This window comes from Pagrus pagrus, assembly GCF_965226575.1.
Source record: "Pagrus pagrus genome assembly, chromosome: 14".
NCBI lineage: Eukaryota > Metazoa > Chordata > Actinopteri > Spariformes > Sparidae > Pagrus > Pagrus pagrus.
In genome coordinates, this window is record NC_140198.1 from 26,287,217 (window position 1) to 26,310,633 (window position 23,417).

General features: G+C 40.3%; 2 protein-coding genes across 3 annotated transcripts in view; both read right to left on the minus strand.

Moving 5' to 3' along the window:
- The window catches only part of nova1 (NOVA alternative splicing regulator 1), a 28,635-nt gene extending 21,167 nt beyond the window's left edge, over positions 1-7,468 (minus strand). The window contains exon 1 of one of the 2 annotated variants that reach the window (XM_084374620.1): positions 6,712-7,468. In XM_084374620.1, coding sequence (XP_084230746.1) covers positions 6,712-6,886 — 175 coding nt within the window. In that variant the 5' untranslated portion in view covers positions 6,887-7,468. Of the gene's footprint in view, positions 1-1,386; positions 1,758-6,711 lie in introns of those variants that run through there. The other variant, XM_084374621.1, reaches the window with a different exon arrangement.
- Positions 7,469-8,250: 782 nt separating this feature from the next.
- Positions 8,251-19,099, minus strand: kptn (kaptin (actin binding protein)). Its single transcript, XM_084373570.1, has 12 exons — positions 18,640-19,099; positions 16,872-16,954; positions 16,675-16,759; positions 16,538-16,592; positions 14,646-14,724; positions 14,007-14,080; positions 13,029-13,135; positions 11,644-11,748; positions 11,429-11,492; positions 11,135-11,270; positions 10,352-10,525; positions 8,251-9,577 (listed from the first exon to the last, which is right to left on the minus strand). The coding sequence occupies exons 1-12, from the start codon at positions 18,839-18,841 to the stop codon at positions 9,413-9,415; spliced, it is 1,329 nt and encodes a 442-aa protein (XP_084229696.1). The 5' UTR covers positions 18,842-19,099; the 3' UTR covers positions 8,251-9,412.
- Positions 19,100-23,417: the final 4,318 nt, after the last annotated feature.

The window sequence follows — 23,417 nt, forward strand, 5'->3', positions numbered from 1 at the left end:
CAGTATGATATAGATCGATCGTGATGCCAAAGCCTCACGGTCCGTCACCTTGTCACCGCATCCTATGTTTTGTGGAGGGTATCGAATGTGGGGGCTCGACCGGCATGGTCAGGAGCAGAGATGGATGGATGGATGGAGGTGGACCGCCCTGCACGGACACCAACCTGTTGCCTCAGTAATGCACTCATTAGATTCAGATGTGAATGAACATGGCACTGTGACATTAAGGAATTTCACAGCCTACATGTTAGCTCTCCTTATTGCATTAATATGCCCCTCATGTTTCATTCAGACACAGGCTTGTTTTCGTGCACATCACCCATAACAAATGGCTCTGACAAATATACAGACAATGACATGATTGTTAATGGGTCTCACTTTTGATTAAGTTTAATTAGACATGTTTGCGGGGACAATTCCAAATCCTGCAGCACATTTGACTCACATTTACCTGAAAGCACAGACATATAATGAAAGCTAGTAAATATGTCAGGTGCTGGTCAATATGACATTTTATTAGATAAACTGACATATTGAAAACACATAACCAGAGATGTTCATCTCTGGCCATTGTGTGATCTTTAGATTTTTGTGCAATATTGCAGTCAGCTCCCTGCTTTTCACACAACGAATTACAATAAAATGACCTTGGTGGAAAAATAAAGATCATGCGTGTCTGACACGGTCACTGTAAAGCATTTGAGCCCCTCACTCCAATCACCAGATGTCTGATATCGTAGCCACACAAAGAATTTAAATTGAATGATGCTGATTGCAAACATTCAAAGACCTGTTGTTGACAGACAAGCCAAAACCCACTGCGTAACTTTCTGCTCATCTCCAACCAGAGTAAAGCCAGCAGGGGAGGAAGCCACTAAGATTCCCTCCATCGCCCTCACAGCCACGTTTGCTGTCATTAGTCAATAATTAATTCTGTCCTAGTGTCTGAGATCACAGTAACAGGTTTTAATGGCGTCATGTGGTAGAGTAAACATGGCAATCTGTTGCTGCAATCCGCCAGGGAACGGGAGCAGTGGGGCACATTGGGAAGCTGAGCCAGTGGGGTGTTAGTTCAAACCCCTGCCTCCAATACTGGAAGGATGGCTTGGAGGAAAGACACGGACGCTGAGCCAAATGTGTTTAGTTAAGTCACTCAAGGGGGGTGGGTCAGGAGGAAATGCCTTGTGACCGTCCTCCCTCCTTCTCACTACCCCTCCAAGTACCCATTCTGCATTTCAATGGACTAACCTGCTGCTGACAGGCAGCAAGGACGATTGAACAAAAATGAGCAATAATGGCCAAATGAGGTCTCGGTGTATGAAATAGCACGTAGTCTAGCATGATGGATAAATTCAACAAGTCAGACAAAAAGAGTTGTAGGCTTACCCATTCTGAGAATCTGCTGCTTCTCAAGTCCTCTGTCAGATCGCCATCAATGCCGGGGCACAATCTCTAAAGGGGATCTTAACATTAGCCTAGGCATAGGTGCAATGGTAGTGTTGAGGAATGCGGCCAGTCGACTTTTTCACGAGGTCTAATTCATCAGTGGGTGCAGAAAAAGAGATTTCACCGCAGCATCCGAGCCATGCCTGCAGCTGGCCAGAGCCTCAATTGTCTGAGAAAATGCTAATGCAGGCTCTCAGTGTTTTCAGTGAAAGACGGCACGCATTGTTCAAGCCTGCATCGGTTTGAAGGGGGGGGGTCTTCCCTGCCGCATCACCCTTTTCACTGCTCTCATCCATATTCATCGAGTGGCCTGTCCGTCTGCAGCAGCGCGCAGGACTGACACCTTGCTCGGCCAATGGGTAGCCTCCTCCCTCCGGCACGTCATGTCCCCACCCCCTGATGCCGGTCCCAAAAAATTGAATTTTCTCCCCTACTCCGCCTCTTTTGACGCAGCACTATAAAGTATGGCAGTCCATTCACTCACTTTTTTCAGTGGAAAGTGACAAAGGTGAAGTGGCTGGGGGAGCGGGATTCAGCGTTGAATGGGGAAGCATGTAGAGTGACCTTCAACAGTGGCTGAAGAGGTGTATGGATAACATAAGCAGATGATGAAGGAGGCGGAGGAGGAGTGATCTGAGACAGCGTGCCTTACGCCACCCACCCTCCTTTCCTCCTTTCCCCCACCCCCAATCCCTTAGACGGCCATGTTTGAGAGGGCGGAGGGGCTCATCAACCATTGCAAATGGCAGTGCCGCAGAATGGTGGAGGGGGGTGATGAAGCCAATCACTACGCCTATAAATCTTACACCGAGAGGTATCTTAAGTGACTGAATGTGTGTAAAAACTGCAATGTGCATGTGAGGACGTGTCTGCATGTGCACACGGAGAGTCCGGCTTCATTTAATACAGCTTTCCAGGGAACCTGAAAAGAGGAATACTTTTTTCCCCTGGCTGCTGATTAGTTTCATCCACAAATCAAACCCTAACACCGTGGCCCGTTTTGGTTTTGGAACGAATGCCTTCCAGAAAATTCTACCAGCCTCATTCACTGAGAGATGCTGTAGTATATAGACACAGCCTCCCCGTAGACTCCACTCCCTCTCACAGTCTATCTCTCCTTTTCTCTCCGCTTTGCTCTGTCTTCATTTCTATCGCTCTCTCTCATTCTCTCTTTCACTGCCACCTGGCAAATTCACAGTCCGCTCACGTCACATCGCTCTGCAAGGGCACCTGTGTCCTTCCCACCAAAAATAAAAAAATACAGCTCACATTCCTGTGCCAACCTTTCCATTAGCAACATTACGAGATCATACCTAATCCCTCAGCCACACAACCTTTTGCAAGGCACATGCTTGCCAGCAACATGGGCTCAGAGTATGGGTAATTAGAAAGAGAAATGAATGAAAGATGTTCATTTTGAGGAGAGAAGGGCAATGCTGATAAAAGAGGAGTAATTTCCCTCATTCAGTGTCCACAGTCCTTAATGCACAACGAGGGGCTCAGCTTTGAAAGAGCACGGGCTTTCTTCTCTTTGTTGTAACTGCCAGTCATGTTAATGATCAGTTCGGTAGGAATAACTTGATCAATATCAGACGTAGTCGAGGGGTTGGTGATTACAGGGATGGCTGAGGATTATCAGGCTGTCTACCACTACCGCTAGACAGGCTGTGAATTTACAATGTTACACGTAATGCATGGAGATAACATGAAATGGGACGTGATGCTAAAACACATTACACAAAGCACGGGCGGACAAGATATTTATGAAACATCTGTTTGCCGTACCAGTCGTGGCAAGTGATCTAAATGTGCGTTTCATGTGAACATATACAGAGAGCTTCTGTTTGTATACTGAGCTGCAAATTAGCCTCAAAGATCTGCGCTTTTATTAAAATTAGATACAGATCAGAATGGCCGCAAGATTGGCTGCCTCTGTAAATCTAATTTTTGTGAGCTAGTGCATATGCTATAACACCTTGGAGACAATGCTAACTTCTACCTTAAGAACATTATTTATTTTAAATTAAAATGCCTTAAATATATTTATAGTGATTCTGGAGAGCAATATAGGGAATATAAACAGTCTACCCACATTTACCTCAGGCTTTATAGGCTATTACAGCATGCATTTTATAAGGAGGTGAGGTGGCAGTTCTATTTATTTTTCATCATTCAGCGTTTAAAGACTACAAATTTTGAATTTGTATGTTAAAATTTAGAGAAAGACAGATTATCAACCGGGTCGATTATCAGGGCCGATATTCAGCATATTATCCTTATCTGTGTTTTTTGTGTCCAATAGCAGATAAAATACATTTACAAAATACAAAAGCAATATTTGTCTCAGATGTGGCATCCTCTCTCTGTCTGTGGTCTCAGGCAATGTCCCGCCAAAAACACTATCTGATTGGTTACACGCCTCAAGTAATAGTGCACTGACGCTGAATAATCTGAATCTGCAAAGTAACTAGTAATTAAGTAAGATAAGATAAGATAAGATGTTCCTTTATTGATCCCCTTGGGAGAAATTCACAGGTAACACAGCAGTACAGAGGGAAATAAGTAGCAAGAATAAAATAACAATTTGAATAAAAATATAATAGAAACTATTAGAATAAAAATAAGCATACTATATACAGTAACTGTCCTTGTGTACATGATGTGTGCAGTATATAGTAAATGTGAAATAAATGTGACTGTGCAAATGTGCAATGTGCAGGGATCTGAGATATTAAATAACAACAATGTGCAAATGTGCAAGGGTTCCTGAGATAAGAAATAACAACAGAACAAAAAAAATAATAATCCAATAAACAGAGTGGAGTGGAAATATAACGTAGCAGAAAATGAAAATACTCAAGTAAAATACCTCAAAATGCTCCTTAAGTACTTGAGTAAATTGTATTTAGTTACATTCCATAACTGGTTATTCTAAATGTTGACACTAAGATTTTCATTTTTACTGCAAATGTGTCTCTTTACTTAATACTACCCCTGTATGTCTGTTATGTTATGTATTGCAGCATTTCAGGCAGCATTGGAGGCAACTGCAATACTGATATTGGTATCAGAACGATCCTAAGTGTCAATAATGTATTTTTAGTATTTATTAAGATTTTGTCTGAAGACATTTTCACACCATTTTGCAATTCATATTTCCTGGATCCTGGATGGAAAGATAATGAGGGAGTCTCTGTGCTCCAGCTAAATGATGAAAACTGTCCTCGAAGCAGGAACACCATGTCACTTCTCTGTTCTACAGTGATTTTAGGGGGGCTAATGGAGGACATATGGGGCCTGAATCTGCACTAAAACACTGTGTGATGGCACAGGGGTCCTTATGCGCCTTGCTGAAATTACATTTCTGAGGTGCAGCGAGGTGCAGCAAAGACGCACCCATGCTGTTAGAAATAGGATATAATGCTGCTATCATCGAACGCCGGGGTGTCTGGGACACAAAGACAGACAAAGCACATTTCAGTAACATATGGTGAAGAAACGGCCTGCTCTCCACGGACGTCTAATTAACATTAAGTTCTTGAAAAAGTGGTGAGTCCATATGAGCTGCAGACCATGACAATCAGGAGCTGTAATAAGACGTACAGTAGCTGGCATCCTGAATCAACCGTCAGCCTCACTGCTGCACTCCGACATCTTACTGATGAGTAATAAAGCCAGTGTGATCCTCCTTGTTGATTCTATATTGGCCGACACTATTTCTCCTCCAGAAAAAGAATTCAGGATTGATTTTCTAAAATCATGCTGCAGTATTTCTGTCCTCTTTTTCCACCATCATTTAGTTGTCACTGTTCTCACTGCTCCCCGATGTTTGTGTCCAATCCGTTATTATCCATTTCATTTAAATGTGTGAGTTTAGACTCTCATGCAGGGAAAGATGGAATCAACCACTTTTCCCCAAAAAAGGTCTGAATTTATCGACACCTACACCACCCAGCTCTGCTCGTTGAGCGCTCTCATGTTTTTCATTTGCATTTCAGTATTTCAGAATTATAATTTGTCCATCATACAGTGTGCTTACAGTTCAAATGGCCTAAAAGCTGGTATGGCAAACATCATGACAAAAATACCAAACAGATGCTGAGATTTGGCTTACCCTGCAACCTATAAATAACCTGACTCTGATAGGAATCTAGGCTGCAAGTGTACGCACATGTATCATACTAGTTATACAGGGTTGTATGATTTTCACCGGATGCTTGTTCTAAGCATTTGTAGTTTAAACTGACACTTAACTCCTGATTGTGTGATGACTCTAAATCAGCATTACTTCAGAAGAATATTCCACTAAGATCCTCCAGACCACTCACACTAAATCTACAGAAGCCATCATGCATCTCAAGTGAACACAAGAGCTCTTCTTGTCTGTTTTTCAGTGTTCGCAAATCACCACTGAGCTGTCTACGATCAAAGACCAGTTCCCTTTCAGCTTGAAAAGCCTCTGTCCACCTCTTCTTCAGTATCACCAGGCCATTAAGTTGTTATAAAGCAATGGGATACTGTTTCAGAGGAAGACATACTGACATACTGGTGTACTGCACCAAGGCTGATAGGTGAGTGGTTCCCAAACTGGAGGACTCACAGGGAAGCCCGGCGAAGACGTCCGACTTCAAACAGGATTCACATGATGTTAGCAAAATAAGAAACTGCAATGACGTTTCTGTCATGTGTTCTCTCTTTCTTTCTACTCCTGTTATCTGTCAACAAAGGCCTCCTCACAGAGGGATAAATGAGGAAATATGCTAATTTATCTTTGGCCTCTGCACAAGAAAGCATCAGGGAATCCCTGTCTGAGACTGCAACCACAACACCATGAGCACTGGTGAACACTGATGAACAGAGGGCTGCTGTGGATGGCTCTCACTTGTAATACTAAAGCCTGACTGGACATAAGACTTCAGAGCATACCTCCAGATGTGGAGCCCAGAGGTGACTGGGTTCAGATTCAAAGCTGACCCGAGCTGAGGAGGCCACCGACTCAGTGAGGCTGCCTGCTCTCCCTGCTGGGATATGCAGAGTGTGAAGTAACAGCCATAAGCACACAGTGTTTCAAAGTGCCAACTGCACAGGTGCTGCATGTTCTCGCCTGCACTGTGCGGCACAGATCTGCCTCCGTGCTGCATGTAGTTTCTGTGGTGATACTGAGGGCTGTTCTCACTCTACCAGTGAGTGCAAAGGCTTTTATAACACCACGTTTGACTCCATGTGGAGGGGACACGGTGGGTGACTGATGTGCATCTCTCTTACCTCCAATGTTGGTGCGCTTGGTACAGCCGGCCTCCTCCGCCGGAGTTTCCAGCGGTCGCTTGCGGGAGTCCGGGTTGTCAGCCTCCATGAGGGGCTGCTGCAGGCTGTGGAGGTTAGGGTTGGAGTATATCCCGTTATGGTCCACGGCTGCTCCACCACCACCGGCCATCATCATCTTTCCCCCCGGAGCTGTAGATAAATCTGCGCTATTCCCCCTCTCTCTCTCACACACACACACACACACACACAGACACACACAGCGCCCTCACTACCACATAGCCCGATAGCGCGCACCGCGATATGAACGACAAGTTTTGGGGGGCTCGAAACGGTCTCAAAGGGATCAAAATGTCAGACAACACCGGGAACAGGCTCTCCTCTTTCCGCCGCTCGTCCTGCGCGTCCCTCACAGAGCTAAATATAAAAATCCCATTGAGTGAAATGCGCTCATTTAACGCGCTCGCCGTCGCTCCAACAGCATGCTCCTTATTGTTGACGCGCAAAACAACCCCGCGCCTCAAAATAAAGCTGCACAACAGTCTGAGAGGCGATCAGCCATTAAAACAAGTGCAACAGCTTCGCAGGGGCAAGGCGCAGGGAAGCAGCTTTTCTTAAGTCATCTTCACGTCATGTTTCTCTGTCAAGTCCTCAGTGTGATAAGTGCAGCTGTTGTTATTGTTGCCTTTGTAGTGCCAGAGGGGAGAAATAGAGTTTGAGAGCTCCAGAGAGGACTACAGTGCCACTGACCGGCCGAAAGAAGAGGCCGATACAGCAGAGATCCGTCTGATGTGAAGGAGCTGGGGCTGAAGACACTGTCGTGTATGTCTCCATGGCATCCTTCAGTCTCTTTAAAAATACCTGTGAAAAATATGTCTTACATTTCTTTACTAGTTTTATTTTTCTTCTACTTTTTCTGAAGCTCAAAATAAAACAGCTCATCTTAAATGACAGCAGCAGTGGCACCTTTACTATTATGTAATACTGGAAAAAAAGTGGGAGGTAAAAGTCCACCAAAGAAAAGATGTGTTTACAGGTCTTGAGGAGAAGTACTGTGTACTGTGTATGTTAAAATAAATAAATAAAGTAGTATAAAGTCTTGTGGCTCCAGAGGTTGCTGCATATAATCTGATAAATTGCCTCCAGTGATGTCACTTAGTGGCCAAGTTGCATCGTGGGTAATGTAGGTACCAGGTTTTGAAAAGAAAGATGAATGTGTGGAATAAAAAAGGATATATCTGGTTTTGCGGTATTGATTTTGATCATTTGTTTTTAAACTAGTTATATTAAAGTGAAATGTTTGACTTAAGCATTAAAATCTATCTCATGGCATTTATTTTTCTAATACAAAAATGTAATTAAAAAATATGCCAATGGCTCTCGTTATCAGCGCAGTTTCACCTATTTCTGAAATTCTCTATAACATCGCACTACATCTGCGTCTGTGCTGATTTGTAGTAACAATCTGTAATTAAACATGAAGTCAAACCCACAAAGGAAGAACACAGTGACAACAGGCAACACAAAATAAAACCAGTGAGAGTGTGTGGACCCAAATGAGTCATTTATTACTGTACATTATCTACAGCACATCACCTCAAACACAAATCTTCCCTCTCACCTGTGGAGCCATTTATCCATCTGGATTGTTTCAGTGTGAGTTGCAGAGTTTTGGAGGTATCAGCTGTAGAAATGTCTGCCTTCTCTCCAATACAGTGGAACTAGATAGCACTCGGCTTGTGGTGTTTAAATCACCCCCAAAAATTCAAAAAAAAACATTTTGAAAAACTCAACAGCAATGTCTCTTTCCAGAAATCATAACCTGGCTACTCAAGACCTTGTTTTCAGCAGTTTCATGTCTGAATTATTTTCTTTCTACTGAACAACACCCGCCAACCACATATCATACCACACAGAGGGCAGCATAAGTCTACTCATGGATTCAGAGGCTAGCTAACTAAGCTAGCTAACATGAGTTGTGAAAGAATGGGCTGTAAACATTGGCATCCTTCTTGGTTAAGCTGTAATTTTAGCTAACTAAGTTAGCTTAATTAACGCTAGCTGAGGTCCAAGTTAGCAAACTCAGTTATCTTAGTTAGCTAGCATCTCATCCATGAGTCAATTCACACCTGCTTCAGTGCTGTGATACATCGGCTGGTGTAGTTTAGTATAAAGAAAAGAGTTCCTGCTAACAACAATGTCTGTGGATTATCTTCAGTAACCGGGTCATGATTTGGGGAAAGAGACATTGCTGTTGAGTTTTTCAGATGTATGTTTTTTGGCCCTTTGAGCACCACAGACTAGAGTGCCATCTAGTTCTGTAATATTGGAGAGAAGGCAGACATCTCTACAGCTGATATCTCCAAAACTCTGCAACTCACACTAAAACTAAAATCTAGACGGATAAATAGCATTACAGGCAAGAGGAAAATATCTGTATATTTTTTTATTTTGGGGTGAACTGTCCCTTTAATGTGAGCTCTTTAATCAGTGTTTTTTACTATCACCTCCATTCTGTATTCAATCACAATGCAGATGGTTATTGTTTTTGTTGTCAGATGTAATGTCTGTCATCACAATGTAATGTAATGCCCTGTGTTCAGGAACACACCCCTGAAAAATCCTTCGCATGACACCTGTAAATAACACTTCAGTCTGAACCATTGGGAACTTCCACATGTAAACAAAAGGCACTTTTGTATTCTTAATTCGATGGTGTCTGAGCTGTGGGCTCCTCTCTCTTAGTTGGAGCATCCTTCTCCTCAGCGTCTTGAGCTTTGGCTGACTCCAGCTCAGAACCGACTGTCAGCGCTGACACCCTCTGGGCGAGCCGCTCAAGGACCAAATCAGCAGTGCTGGTAAGTGTATGCTGAGAAAACAGGGGACAAAATAACAAACATTAAATGAGATGTACAGTGTGATCAACAGATTTTTGAAGACGGCTGTTGATTTTTTAAGCAGAGAATAAATACCAGCACTGAGTTTTGCTTTAGGAACAGCAGTTGTCCTGTGGACGAAGTGAGGTATTTATTGTTCAACAGCAGATCATGGTAATAATGGTTTGGGGGGGTTGTAGGGGTTGTTGACCTTCAGATATTCAGTGATGGAGGGTGAGGCTGCAAGAGGCATCACATAATAGTTGAAAAAAAACAAAACGTTTTAATGGAGAAAAGCAAATAAAAGCATTTCATTAAAGTTTTTGGCCATTATGTCTCAATTAGATATAACTTGTTGTTTCCCTTTTAGCTCTCAAGCTCATATGGTCCATATGTGAAGCTGGATTGTTTGTAACGTTGACAGCCCACTGCAGATGAAGGGAGCCGAGGAGACAAAGCAGGCAGAAAGCCTGTAAAATCAGTGCTATCACTTCTGCTGCAATTTCTTCTGATGGCCAGTAGAGGCCAGCAATAACCTGATGCTCGTTTCATTTCATTCTTTTATTACCAGTCAATTTTTATTACCAGTCATATCTTTCCACAGTTCAAAAAAACTGAAAAAAAATGTTTTGTGTTGACTTAATAAGCAGATGAGCCATCCGTTATGCTGATATGCAGAAGGACAGTAGGATCAACAGCAGAGGGGCAGTGGCCCTGACAGGAAGCCGTTTTATTAATATCATAGATCACAGCTCTCCGCCACTTACCTGTAAGATATGCAGTCCCTTCAGTGTGAGGACAGCCAGCTCTCTCAACCCGTCCCCAGTCAGGTCTAAGTAGATGATGGACAGCAAAGGACTCTTGAAGCTCCGCCTCCACTGCAGCTGGAACTGTCCATCTCGTCTGCTCTCTGATGGCTGGAACTTATAACAAAGAAGTTCCTGCACGACACAAAGGCAGATAACACTGTCATCATCAAGATGGAACCACATCAGTCATTAACCAGATACCAGAAGAGTGACAACAAACACGTCCTATCATGTGATGTCAGCATATTCAATTGCACTGGACCTACTGTGTGATACTTATTGTGTTATTCACTTAAAGTTGGATTACTGCAAGAACTTTCTAAATGAAAGGGGAATTTAAATTATGTGTGCAGTAATATAGAAAATGAAGGATGCCACACATTGAGAATCATTTGCATTCGAATCGTTGACAACTGAATCGTAGTCGAATCAAATCATGAGGCCATTGAAGATTCATACCTCTACTTAGAAAGGATAATTTCTCCTAAGTGCAAATGTTTCCCTTCATTTTCCTGAGTTGCAAAGCTGTGACATCACAATGTAATTGGTCGGTTGCAATGATGGTCCTGGAGCAACATTAATTCTGATGTTGTCCTGGCTGCATAGAGGCCCCAACAATACACTATTTCCTTGTTTTGGTCTTTTTATGAGATTTTATTGAAAATGAAATATCTAGAATGTCACCAGCTTTATCCTGCAAAGTACTATTAATTAGGTCCATTAATAAAGAGGAGCTCTGACCTGCCCATATGTTCCCAACAGCACCTCCTTCTGCCCGTCAAAATCCAGGTCAATGACCAGAGCACACAGCACTGCGTCCCACTGGTCACTCTCTAAGAGACACACTGGGTGAGACAAGCCTCGCTCCTGGACATCTCTGAAAAGACACACACACACACACACACACACACACACACACACACACACACACACACACACACACACACACACACACACACATAAATACACTGTTCTGAGCTCACCACAGCAAGTCATTACTCTACTGAAATCTTTATAAAGTTATCTGATTCTGACCTGTAGACAACTGCCATCTCTATAGTGCTGGTTACCAGAAGGTTGTAGCCTTCTATTTCCACACCTGAAAAAGCAACAACACAAAATACAGTCAAAAAATACTTGATTTTTACCAAAGTGTCCACAGTGACGGCCAGACATGAGTTACAGAGCATATCTTAAAACAGCAACATGAAGAACAAACAGACTAAAAGTAAAACAGACCAGTAACATACTTTTCTCTCCGCTGGGCTGGTTGGGATCCGTCTGGCAGCTCAGAGGGAACAGCAGCACTGTAGAGACTGGACTGTCAAACTGGAACCGCCAGCTCTGCAAAACCTCTGATAAAAAACACACAACATCCTTCAAACACATCTAGAAATGGAACAGAACCAGTGGTGTCAACAGCATTCAACGTTTTCTGCTAGCAATCCCACAATGCAATGCATCTCATTTTAGAGATGCAAACTGTACGGACATGACAAAGGTGCAAATGATACATTAAAGATAAAATAACTGGCTGCATCTCATGTATCTGTTTCAGTTTTAGGGTCCTGGTACTGTGCACTCTGGGTCACTGTCATGGCTCATGATTCAGACAGAAAGCAGCCCTATACTAACAGAGGGCTGCACAGTGCTGCTGCATTGGTGAGGGCATGTTTTTTAAGGTGCTGGTGAGACATGAAATACAATACAGGAAGTCCAGTTTGAGTAGCAGGGATGCTTTAAAAGCCTTCAGAGGCCAACAGTTTGTGATACTCACAGACAGAATTTTACAGCTCTGGAAAGCTGACAACTATTTTATTTTAAACTCCTCCCTCAGAGTGTCAGACTCTCTGAGCGTGAGAGACTGGCCTTTAGACTTATTTTACTCCTTTCAGCAGCCATAACCCCACAATTTATAGTTATATTTCAACTGTGCAATACTGACGTACTGTGCAATAATATTACGATGCAATATTGTCATAACAGTAAAATTGTGTGCAATATTTCAATTCACCCAATTCATATTTTTCTGGACAACAACATGTACAATTACTCTACAGTTTTTTTAGCCCTGAGCAGTTGTTGTGCAATTAACTGTACAGTTCCTCTAATATACTGTGGCTTTTATCTGGTGAATTATTGTTAATTACTACCTATTTCAATATTACTCATTATTACCTATACTGTACTGATGGTGTAGTATTAGACACATATCTATGGTGTGAGTGTATAAGGTGAGTGTGGGATCTGTTTTTCTCTCAGGGCTGTTAGTGTGTACAGGCACTGTCAGGCCTCTATGACTCCAAGACAAGTAACACCTTTATCTTATGTATAAGATAGTCCAGTGACAACACATAATTCCCACCTTCAACCCTGGCAGAGGTCTAATCAGCCACAATAAGTGAAAAACACCTGTGTGGGTGTGCAGTGTCTTCAAGGTACTGTGTATGCATGCTGGCCACATTAATAATGTGACAGTCTGTCTGGCTAAAGGTCCAGATGTGTTCAGCACTCCTGAAGGCAGGAGGGTGATCTTCCCTGTACTCCTCAATCCCACACTAGAGGGAAATTGTGCAAGAAAGATCATGTGAAGGAGCTGAGCGAGAATCATTCTTCTGTGTTTGGCCTCCCTCACCTGCCCCTGTCTGGTCGACCAGAGCCAGTCCAACGCAGCCGTTCTGACAGCCGAACGCTGAGAGTCGCCGGCCGCCAGCTATACTCAACACATCCAACCACAGCACACTGCACAGAGGAGGGGAAACATGAGCATTACACACAGAGGCTCATGGATCATTCAGTCATACATGTAGCTCAGCAAATGTGTTGACAGTATTTGGTTACTGACAGGACAATGACACACCACTTAATGCATTCAGTTTATATGAAATATTGATGCTGGCTCCCACTTCCACTGACTTGATCCTCCATGTATGTATGACTATCTTCTCTTTTCTTTGGCTGTTACATTTATATTGTTGTTGTCTTCTTCAGGGCCTGAGCACCGACCGGCCTGATTGTAATGGAAGGAGTTATATTCTTTCACATTGTGAATCACATTTTTGAGGGGCTAAAGGTGCTTAAAAACTCGCAAAACTTGTCAAACGTGTCAGAAGTGATGAAAATGTACGTATGGTATGGATCTTGGCCATGAGCGTGCCAAAATGGCTCGATATTGGATGCATATCGCATCTAAATTTACAAAAAAGCCTCTTGGGCCCATGTGCTAAACCCAACAGGAAGTCAGTTTTTTTTAATTTACACAAAAACACAACTTTTGTGCAGTTTTGACCATTTCCAGATGTTACACTTGAATGCCCTCCTCCTACAGACTCACTATGTGTTAATGCTTTCTCCATTGCAGTATGCTTCAGTAAATGAGTAAATAGGGTTTTATCTTTAGCCCCACAGCATGAACACAATAATCTTTTGAATCAAAATTTGAGAATAAGATACTGTAAATTGGATTATGCAGGAAAATTATGACACTGATAAACACACAGAAATAAAGAATGACTTACAAGTTGCTGATGGTCCCAATAACCCCATTATTCATCACACACAGTCCAACAATAACAGAAAGGGAGGAAACAGAGCTACATATACGCAGACTAACTTGCTGGGCAGCTGCTGTAGTTCAGGGAAGAGTCTCTCCACTGGCTGCTCTTCAAACTGGTGTAGGGAGGCGTTCTGTTGAAAACATGAGAGTCAGGTTGAATGGTGCTCTGATGTTGCGTGATGAATCAGGATAAACGTTTTCTACAGAAATGCAAAACTCATCATCATTACTCATGCCAGAAGAAAGCCCCCTGTAGCTTTCATCCCTTTTAACCCAAAGTCCTCTATATGACACAGCAATGGATCTTGTTGTCAAATGCTGTTTCTAATGTCATGGATGAACTTTCAGGCCATCAAGGACAAAGAGTGCTAAAATTGAACATCTGCATTTCCAACGACATCTACTGAGGAAGATCATGTGATGTGATGGAACGCTCCAAAACAGCTTCTAAACCGAGGTAAGACGGTTTGATAAATAAACCTTGTGTTTTCTTTCTTAAAATACAAAAGAGAAGACAACACTCATTTAATGGTCTGTTTGTATATTTAAATGTAGAATACCTTTTTAATGTAGGATATATAGACAAATCATAAATATATAGATAAAGCAGATGAAAGAAACAAATCTACATTTTTAAGTTTTGATCAGAATTGCATCATCACAGACACACACAGTCCTTCCAGTCTCTGATCTGACCTCCTTGTACAGGTGGATCCTCTGGTCATGACCGCTGAGCAGAAACACTGTCTCTCTGCCTCCATCGTCACACTGCACTCTGACAGAGACAACAGGATGTGGACATTTACTTACTAGATACACAAGACACTAAATCCCACTCAGGAATACTGTTAAGTATAAAGTCTGATCAACATTTCAGTCATTCATACAAGACAAATAGCTCAGGAGTGGAGTGTTTCATATGCGATGAAACATTAACACCTACAGAGACATGATTCAGATTCAGAGCAGAGCAGAGCATAAGATCAAATTATTGATTCCTGCCGCATAGTTAATTCATTGCAGTAATAAAGTTTCAATAAAGTAAAAGCAAAGCACTGCACTAGACATAAAAAGTGAAAATAATACAGTTAATGAGACAGTTATCAGATAATAAAAGCAGTGTGTTATAAATTAGTGCAAATACTGTATATTTTTATAGGAAGCAATAAGAGGAAACTGGAATGTTGTTGGCCTGGTATTGTGGTTTAAATGTTTTCGTTTCTAAAATGTGTTAAAATAACAATCACTGTGTGTTGTTGATGTAGAGAAGAAAAAAACTTTTAAAAAAACAAGACCTGATGAAGGTTTTATTGGGGTACTACGTTTTATTTATCCATTACCTCTGCCAATGTCCGTTTGTTGGTTGGTTGGTTGGTTGGTTTGTCAGCAGGATTACACAAAAACTATTTAACAGATTTCCATGAAACTTGGATAGAAGATGGCTCCTGACCCAGAATAAACCCTACTACCTTTTGGTGTGGATCCAGATAAAGAGACAGATCCAGAATTTTTTTCTCACTTTCTTTAATATTGCAGATAGGAAAATTTTCGTAAATTTGCAGGGAATATTTTAGGTGGCTAGTATCTATGAATGAGTACCATTTGATGCAGATCCTAGATCTGGAAATCTTAAATTATGGTGAAGCAGTTATGGGTTGTTTAAATTTTAGAGTGATACAGGGCTATCGAGTTTGCTATTAGATTAGGTTTGATTGAATTAAAGGGGACTGTTAGGCCTTAGTGGAGGCATGCGCTCTACTGAGTGATATTCTGGTTCATCATATCAGAGTCATTTTCTCTTCACACAGTTACCAAAATATTGAACTTTATATTTAATTCATCACTGACAGTTAACTACCTACTATAAGTAGATTGCATTAATTTTTGCATTTATGATGACTGTGATATGATTCACAATTCGTGGGAATGATCATTTTTGCATCACAATTTTCATTTTCACAAAAAAAAAAAATCATGATAATGTGACATTTGTTGTTGTCTGTACAAAACAAACATGTTTTCACACATCTGGAGAACATGATTTGTAGGCCAGGGCATCTCTGCAGTGCCACAGTCATTCATTTTAAAACTGTTTGTCACACATTTGACCACATTTACCGCAGAACACATTTTACCTTTATCAAAAAATTGAAAATTTTGCAAATTGCAAACCTGTGATTTGGATATTGCACTTGATTGATTGATTTTGATAATATCTGGGTTAATTATGTAGCCCTACTTTTAGGTATACCAGATTGCCATGTAAAGTAAAGTCTTTCCCCTGGTTTGTGATGATGTCACTCTGCACTGCTGCACTTGTCTAATGTGAGTGCAGTATTTTGTTGATTCTGAGGTCCTGTAGGAATGCTGACTCCATCTTTCCTCACAGCTCATTGGTCAGGAGTTGGTTCTTTTATATGTTTTGATCTGTGATCCTGAACAAAACCTGCTCCTGCAGCGGTAGTTACCATGGCAACTGAACTTGGCGTGAACTTTGTGTGAGCCATCTTTGAAACAGAGGGGCCAGAGTTAGCTGCTACATGCATCTGCATTTAGAATGTGTTGTTCATTCACAGTGTGCCACTTACTCTGTGTGGTACAGCTGGAAGGGCGTGAACTGCAACTCCAGATTCAGACAACTCTCTGTGCAGAGAAACACTAACATCAGCATGTTAAACATCTGTGAGGGCCAGCACCATACACATCACGGCACCACCTCACTCACGTGCAATGGACTCGAGGTTGAACTCTGAGCCGGGCTCATAGTCACAGTAGATATTCAGGAAGGGTGTTGCTTTGTCACCGGAGTCCTGCAGGAGTTCAGCCATAATTAACAATGCTTCTATAACCGTAGAAAGGTGTTACAACCATTTAAGTAAAGTATACACATGCTATGACTAATGAACTGAAATATGAAAATACCTTTACGAATGTGATGCCCACCACGAGGCCTCTTTTGGGTGGAGACTTGTTGAAGGCATCAATTGATACAATCTCTGCATCAACTGGATGAAGAAGACAAGATATCAGATCTTTACAGCATCGACCAAAAGTCAACAGACTGTATTTGGAAGTATCAGGACTTAAATACTACAATACTAAAAGAAAATCTAAAAAAATAAAATAATAATAATTATTATTTTTATTAACTATTTTTTTCAATAATCATAATAAGGTAAGCTATCCCAATACCTAAAAAAACTTATGTAACTAAGTACATTTACTCAGGTAATGTACTTAAGCACAATTTTGAGGTACTTGTATTTTACTTGAGTATTCCCATTTTCTAGTAACACATCTTCACATACTTTATCATATCAGCAATCAGATAAAACAAAAAATGCTGAATATCGAATCCAATAATCAGTCAACCGACAGTATATGATATAAACATAAATGTAAATATACTGTATGTATAATTTACTTTTACTTGTAACTTTGATACGTAAGTATATTAATTACCAGGAAATTACTTTTGATACCTCAGTACATTTAATATCCAATATTTCAAGACTTCGTATGGGTGACTTTTACCAAAGTAATGTATTAGTATGAAATCTTTTACTTTTACTCAAGTATTACTTATGGGTACTTTTTGCAACACTGCATATCCGAACAGCTGCTGAGTTGAAAAAAAAAAATCTATTTGTCTCTTTAATTGACAGGTGCCTGCTGCAGTTATGAAGAGGATTAATCTGTACAGCTACAGTGCATATTATAATCCATATTCCATGTCAACCATAAAGTTTTGCACTATGTGTAAATACAATTTTAAAATTGGTTACTTCTGCGGTAAGCCTCAAATTCACTTTGCATTCATGTGAAATATTCTTTTTTTTTTTTTAGCATGCTACACTTTAAGACTAATGTTAGAGAGGAGGGCAGGAGCTGCCACTGTTCAGCACATCTGGAAAAAGACATGCGTAATGTAAAGGCATCAAATTAATTGCACTTTCCGCAGTAGTTGCTTCAGTAGTACTGTTGGGTAGTTTAATATATAACAATGTAACTATTTTAAAAGATCATCATGCGTTTTGTATGTAAAATATTAATCAGCAAAGTAACTTGTAACAGCAGCTGTCAGATAAATGTAGTGCAGCGAAATACTTGAAATGTGGAGTAGATGTGTAAAGTAGCACTGAATGGAAATACTCAAGTGAAGTGAAAGTACCTCCAATTGGTACTTAAAGGGTAACTCCACCCATTTTACATATTAAAGTATATTTACAGGTCTTGAGGTGTACTGCTGCACATGTGAAAAAAGTAGTATAAAGTCTTTTGTGGCTCAAGTACAAGCTGTACATAATCTTATAGATTGCCTACAGTGATGCCACACAATGGCTAAGATGCACTGTGGGTAATGTAGGCACCAGGGTTTTAAAAGGAAGAATTACAGTGGAATAAAAAAGGCGATATCTCAGGTTCTGCTGCATCTATTGTGATCGTGTGTTTTTAAACCGTACATAATGAGTCCAACAGTGTTATAGGAGCTCATAATAGACCAGTGTTCTCACTACTTCCCTGCACAAACATGAACACAATATGTATCGGATAAGAGACAACACTGATAATATTAGTTTTCAAAACAGTTAAAGTCACAACTGAATAAATCAGTTTTTATGGACATCCGTGTACTGAATGTACTTAAGGTAGTTACTATCTGCAGGTTTTGTGATGTTTTGGTGAGTACCTGGTATGTATGTGAACTGCACCTCCTTGGCCACAGGTCGGATCTTCTGCTGCAGCTCCTGGTACCTGAAACACACCACCTTCCCTTTGAGAGTGGCCGCTAACAGCTCCTGCTCCCCGGCCTGACACAGCCCGTAAATGTTACTCTGCGACGGGAAGCGGCTGAAACTGTCCTCCACGAAGGGATACGACTCCCGAAGCATCCTGCAGGACCAAGCTGAGCTCACTACTTTAATTAGAAATATCTAGTCTGAGTGCTGTTCATGGTTGTCTTGTGACGCTCTGGTGTCACAACAGCATCAAGTTGAGGCTCAAATGATGAATTTCCGGTCAGACAGCTGATTTAGATTAGAAGCTTGATTCATTGATAAGGGATTTGATCTGTTCTGAATACAGAAATATAAAAGTCTCCGTTATTTGTCTGGGTGATAATAAGCTTGAGAAAATTATCATGAAGCAAAACATCCGGGTTTGGGAAATGATGCGTTCAAGCTCGTCGGAAATATGGCTTATAGTGCTCATAAACGATCCACCTAGAAGGGAAAAAAAGCTTTTCTAACAAAACTGCGTTCAAATTGAGTGATATATATCTCTCCTATTTTATCACATTACCTTTCGGTTTCTTTAACTGCCTTTTGCCCTGTATTTTTGTTTGCATGGCTTTAATTCTGTCGGTGAAACGATGCTCTGTTCTGTGTAATTATAAATAAGCAGCTATCCGCCCTGTTTCAGAGTTAATTCGGTCATTAATCTTAAATTAAAGGAATCAGAATTCCAAACAATGAACTATTTTGTTATTACTCATTTTGGACTTCTGACTGTGCAGCAAAGTACCACATCCACCAGAAGCTCTGAAAGGCAGCGCATGGCTTTTCTACTTCGTGTTGTAAATTGATGACAGATTCAACGCATCACATTTGTAATACTGCCATCTAGCGGTGCTGTCTGTTAATTACCAGATTAAAGCACTGACTTTTTCTTCCTCTATAAAGGTGATTCTGTTATCAATAACCTGCTGCTGATAACCTCCTCTTACCATCTGGTTGCATCTAACTCTGCTCACTTATTCTCTTCTTTCTTTTTGATTTACAGACAGACAATTATGAACCAATCTCACTTTATCAAAAATAATCAACAATAAGCCTTTAGGTCTACTTTAATGAAAATGAATGACATACTCAACAGATACAGCAAACCTTTCAGAGTCAGAGTCAAACATGATAGTACAGAACTACAATACTGTAGGTGTTAAAATGAGTGTACTAATTTAAATGTGTGCAAACATATCATTATATGAGTTTGATTCATTATAAACTCACCAGTACATATAGATGCACTATGTACATAAAGGAATATAATGAGAAATGTATTATTTTCACCAGGACTGCCTGTTCAGCAACATTTATACAACTACACTTTCAACCTTGTTAGATGTTATTGATGTTTGTCCAGCAGATGTCAGTGAAAACACACTCATCAACATGTTGAACTGACTGCAGGGGAAAACTGAAGGCTTCCTGCTGGTCAGCTTTACTCCTGACAAGGTGCAAGTTGGCCTAAATGGAGAGAGGCCAAGCAGCAGCCACAGTAAAGAATGCTGGATTTAAAATGTTGAAAAGCAAATTTGAAAAATCCAGTTGAACAAAATCAAAAGCTTAGTGTGGTGTCCTTGAGAAAGATACAGTTCAAGCTTTTTCAGGAAAGCAGCATACTGCACTGTGACCCGAGAATTAACCAGCTTGTATTTCTACAAAGGCTGTACTGAGAGGAAAAATATATCCTGCCCCTTTTTGTTTTTGTTCTCATCTTTTAGGCTTTCTCTGAACCATGTTTCAGTTTAAGTTAATTAGTGGGATCTAGGACGTTGGGAGAAACGTGCACTCCCTGGCAGTCATCATGGCTCGGTCTAAACCTGACCTAATGCCTGCCTTAACAACCAGCACCTTTCCCTCCTCTGCAGCAGTGAATCAAAGAAGGCTGCCCGTTTGTTTCCTCACAGAACTGTCACTTCTTCTTCCTCACTGAAGTTATAATAATTCATGTGGAAGATGGTGCAGTGACACACCTGATTGACAGCCATGGACAATCACTTCTGAATTATGGTAATTTAAGGTTCAAAAGGTTATGGATTAACCTGACAGAGTTCTGGTCCCACCTGATCCATCATCAGGAACCTTTGGTGGAATTATCTGAGATACCAAAAACAAACGCCAGAAAAGACTTACAGTACAGTGTTGTTAGAAGCCAGACCGAGAACTTTAAAAAATCATCTTTTTTTAAAAAATCAAGAATGTTCTGTTAATTAGAAATGGAAGAGCTCAACTGTAACTACTTTTTAATTTGTTATATTGTTTTCTACTTCTCAACAAATTTCCAAACAGTCTGGCAATGGGACCTATTTTACTGTAGCATACTTAGTATATCTCAGGACAGCATCAGTAGGCTAGCAGAACCAGGGAGCCCTTTTGCATTTACATGTGGCTGAAAAACAGGTGGAAAGAGTGCTGAAAAAATCTGTACTCAAGTACGAGTACAGATACCATACTGAAATATTACTCAATTACAAGCAAAACTACTGGTATAAGAATAATACTTAAGTAAAAGTATAATGTATTCTTATCAAAGGCTACTCAGAGTAATAGTCACTTTTGATGTCTAATGCATTATCAATAGCAGGCGTTCAATCAAAGGGGGATTTTTTGTCCGTACGTCATTGGTCCGTTGAGATCGGATAGCCTTATTGGCTACAAAAATGCAGATTAAAAGGTTTAGAAATTAATTCAAACTGTATTCAGTACTCAATTATGATTTTAAAAATAACTAAGTAGATTACATGGTGTAATGCATACTTAAGTACAAGTCCGATTACATACTTGAAAAAATATGCTTAAAAGTACAAGTACCCCAAACAATGACTTAATTTCAGTAATTTGAGTAGCTGTGATTAGTTATTTCCACCCTGGAAATATGTTTTCTACACTGTCCACTGGTGTGTAATGATGTCTCTCCTCTCTGTGATTATATGGATATAAAACTGTCACTGTAAGGAGAGTGGAGTATTTAGTCCATTTAAATGACTCTGTCTCCATCCTTGCTCACAGCTAATTGGTCAGGAGTTTGTTCTTTTATATGTTCTGATCTGTGATCCTGAATAAACTTCAAATCAAATCAAATCAAATTTTACTTGTATAGCCCAAATTCACAAATCACAGTTTGCCTCAGAGGGCTTTACAATCTGTACAGAGACGAAAATTGTTCTGGTTTGCTCTGCAGCTGCAGTTACCATGGCAACTGAACTCAGTGCAAACTTTATGTGCGCTATGTTTTAGACCAAAAAGCCAGGGTGAACCCCAGAATTAGTTTAACTACATTTTAAATAATCAAACAATTGCAGCTTTGTATCACTGTTTGCCAACATTCTCTGACCTTATGCTCAAAAAATATAAAACCTGGTGTGTGAATAAGAAGGTAGACACAGAAGCTTTAAAAAAATGTAACATTTGAAGGTGCAATATGTAAGAACTGGCCTCCTGTCGTACTTGTACTCCAAAACAAATAGGGAGCAGCATATCACCAGAGTAACAGCTAACTGCTGCTAACTGTAGCTGCCATTAGCTGGTTAGCTCAGTTAGCTGTGCAGCTAGCAGTCCTTGGCTGACTCTGCCTGGACCTGGAGATTGGAGCACAAGAGGAGTGCTGGTGTTTATGCCGCTAGCAGAGGAGCTTAAAGGTGCACTATGTAACTTTTTCAGCCCACCCTCAACAGAAAATTGGCCATAGATGTAGACCATAAAGGGAGCTTACTATGACCCATAGTGACGTTTGTTTGTTTTTAGTACAATGTTAGTATATGTTCCTGCAGTGTAAGACTAGATTTTTCTTCTCACACCAACGTAACCTGAAATTCAAGCTTGGTTTTCTCTAATGTTAGCAAACACAACTATAAACACATGGCTTTAAAGTACATCTAAAGCTCATGTTAGCTCTTGCAAACTGCAATTCCACATATCAAGAGATCTGTCTTATTTTTGTTTATAGGCCTGTAAAAAAGTTGCATAATGTACCTTTAGGAACCACTAAAGAAGCAGGTTTTCGGGCATGGGGTGGTGGAGGCCAGCAGGTTGTCAAACCTGTTATTTCTTCACATCCTGTTAATCATTTTAGTTAATTTTTGAATGTTTCAATTAAAATGTTTACATATTGCACCTTTAATGCTACATCTAATTTGTGACCAGCACCCATGAAAAGGTCAGTAATAATGAAATCAGAATACTTTAAATGAGCCAGACACTGACCAATACATGACATACTTATTATGGGATGGTTTTTCTACAGTTGCCACTTAATGTCTGAGATCCTGCATATGTTATACTTTTATCACTGGGATAGATGCATAAAATAAAGTGGTACCTGGGGACAGAAAACATTGTTGCATTAGATTTTTGACTGCTGAATTATTCCTAACAAATTTAACCTTTATAATCAGCATCAGTAATAAATGACTAAATTTATAGTTAATTAAACTTTAATTAATATTTATTTCACACACAACAACAAACAATGAAATGAAACTATTTATTAAGCAATTGTAAAGGTTTATAAACATCAGTTACAACTTTATAATGGCCATCCAAATAATGTTTATAAATGAACACAATATTTATGAACCAGTTACACAGTATTATAAACATCAGTTGCAATTGTACAATAAACAACTGCTTAACACATTGTTTATAAAGTAGTTCATTATTTGTTCACAGTGAATTAACTTTTTACTAA

What these genes read in the sequence shown, in the direction of transcription:
- kptn (XM_084373570.1), bottom strand. Translation starts at nt 18,841, where the DNA reads ATGCTTCGGGAGTCGTATCCCTTCGTGGAGGACAGTTTCAGCCGCTTC. An exon ending in GCAGTTCACATACATACCAG is followed by an intron (nt 16,955 to 18,639) that starts GTACTCACCAAA and finishes TTCTTCATCCAG; the next exon opens with TTGATGCAGAGATTGTATCA. An exon ending in GAGATGGCAGTTGTCTACAG is followed by an intron (nt 11,271 to 11,428) that starts GTCAGAATCAGA and finishes GTGTCTTTTCAG; the next exon opens with AGATGTCCAGGAGCGAGGCT.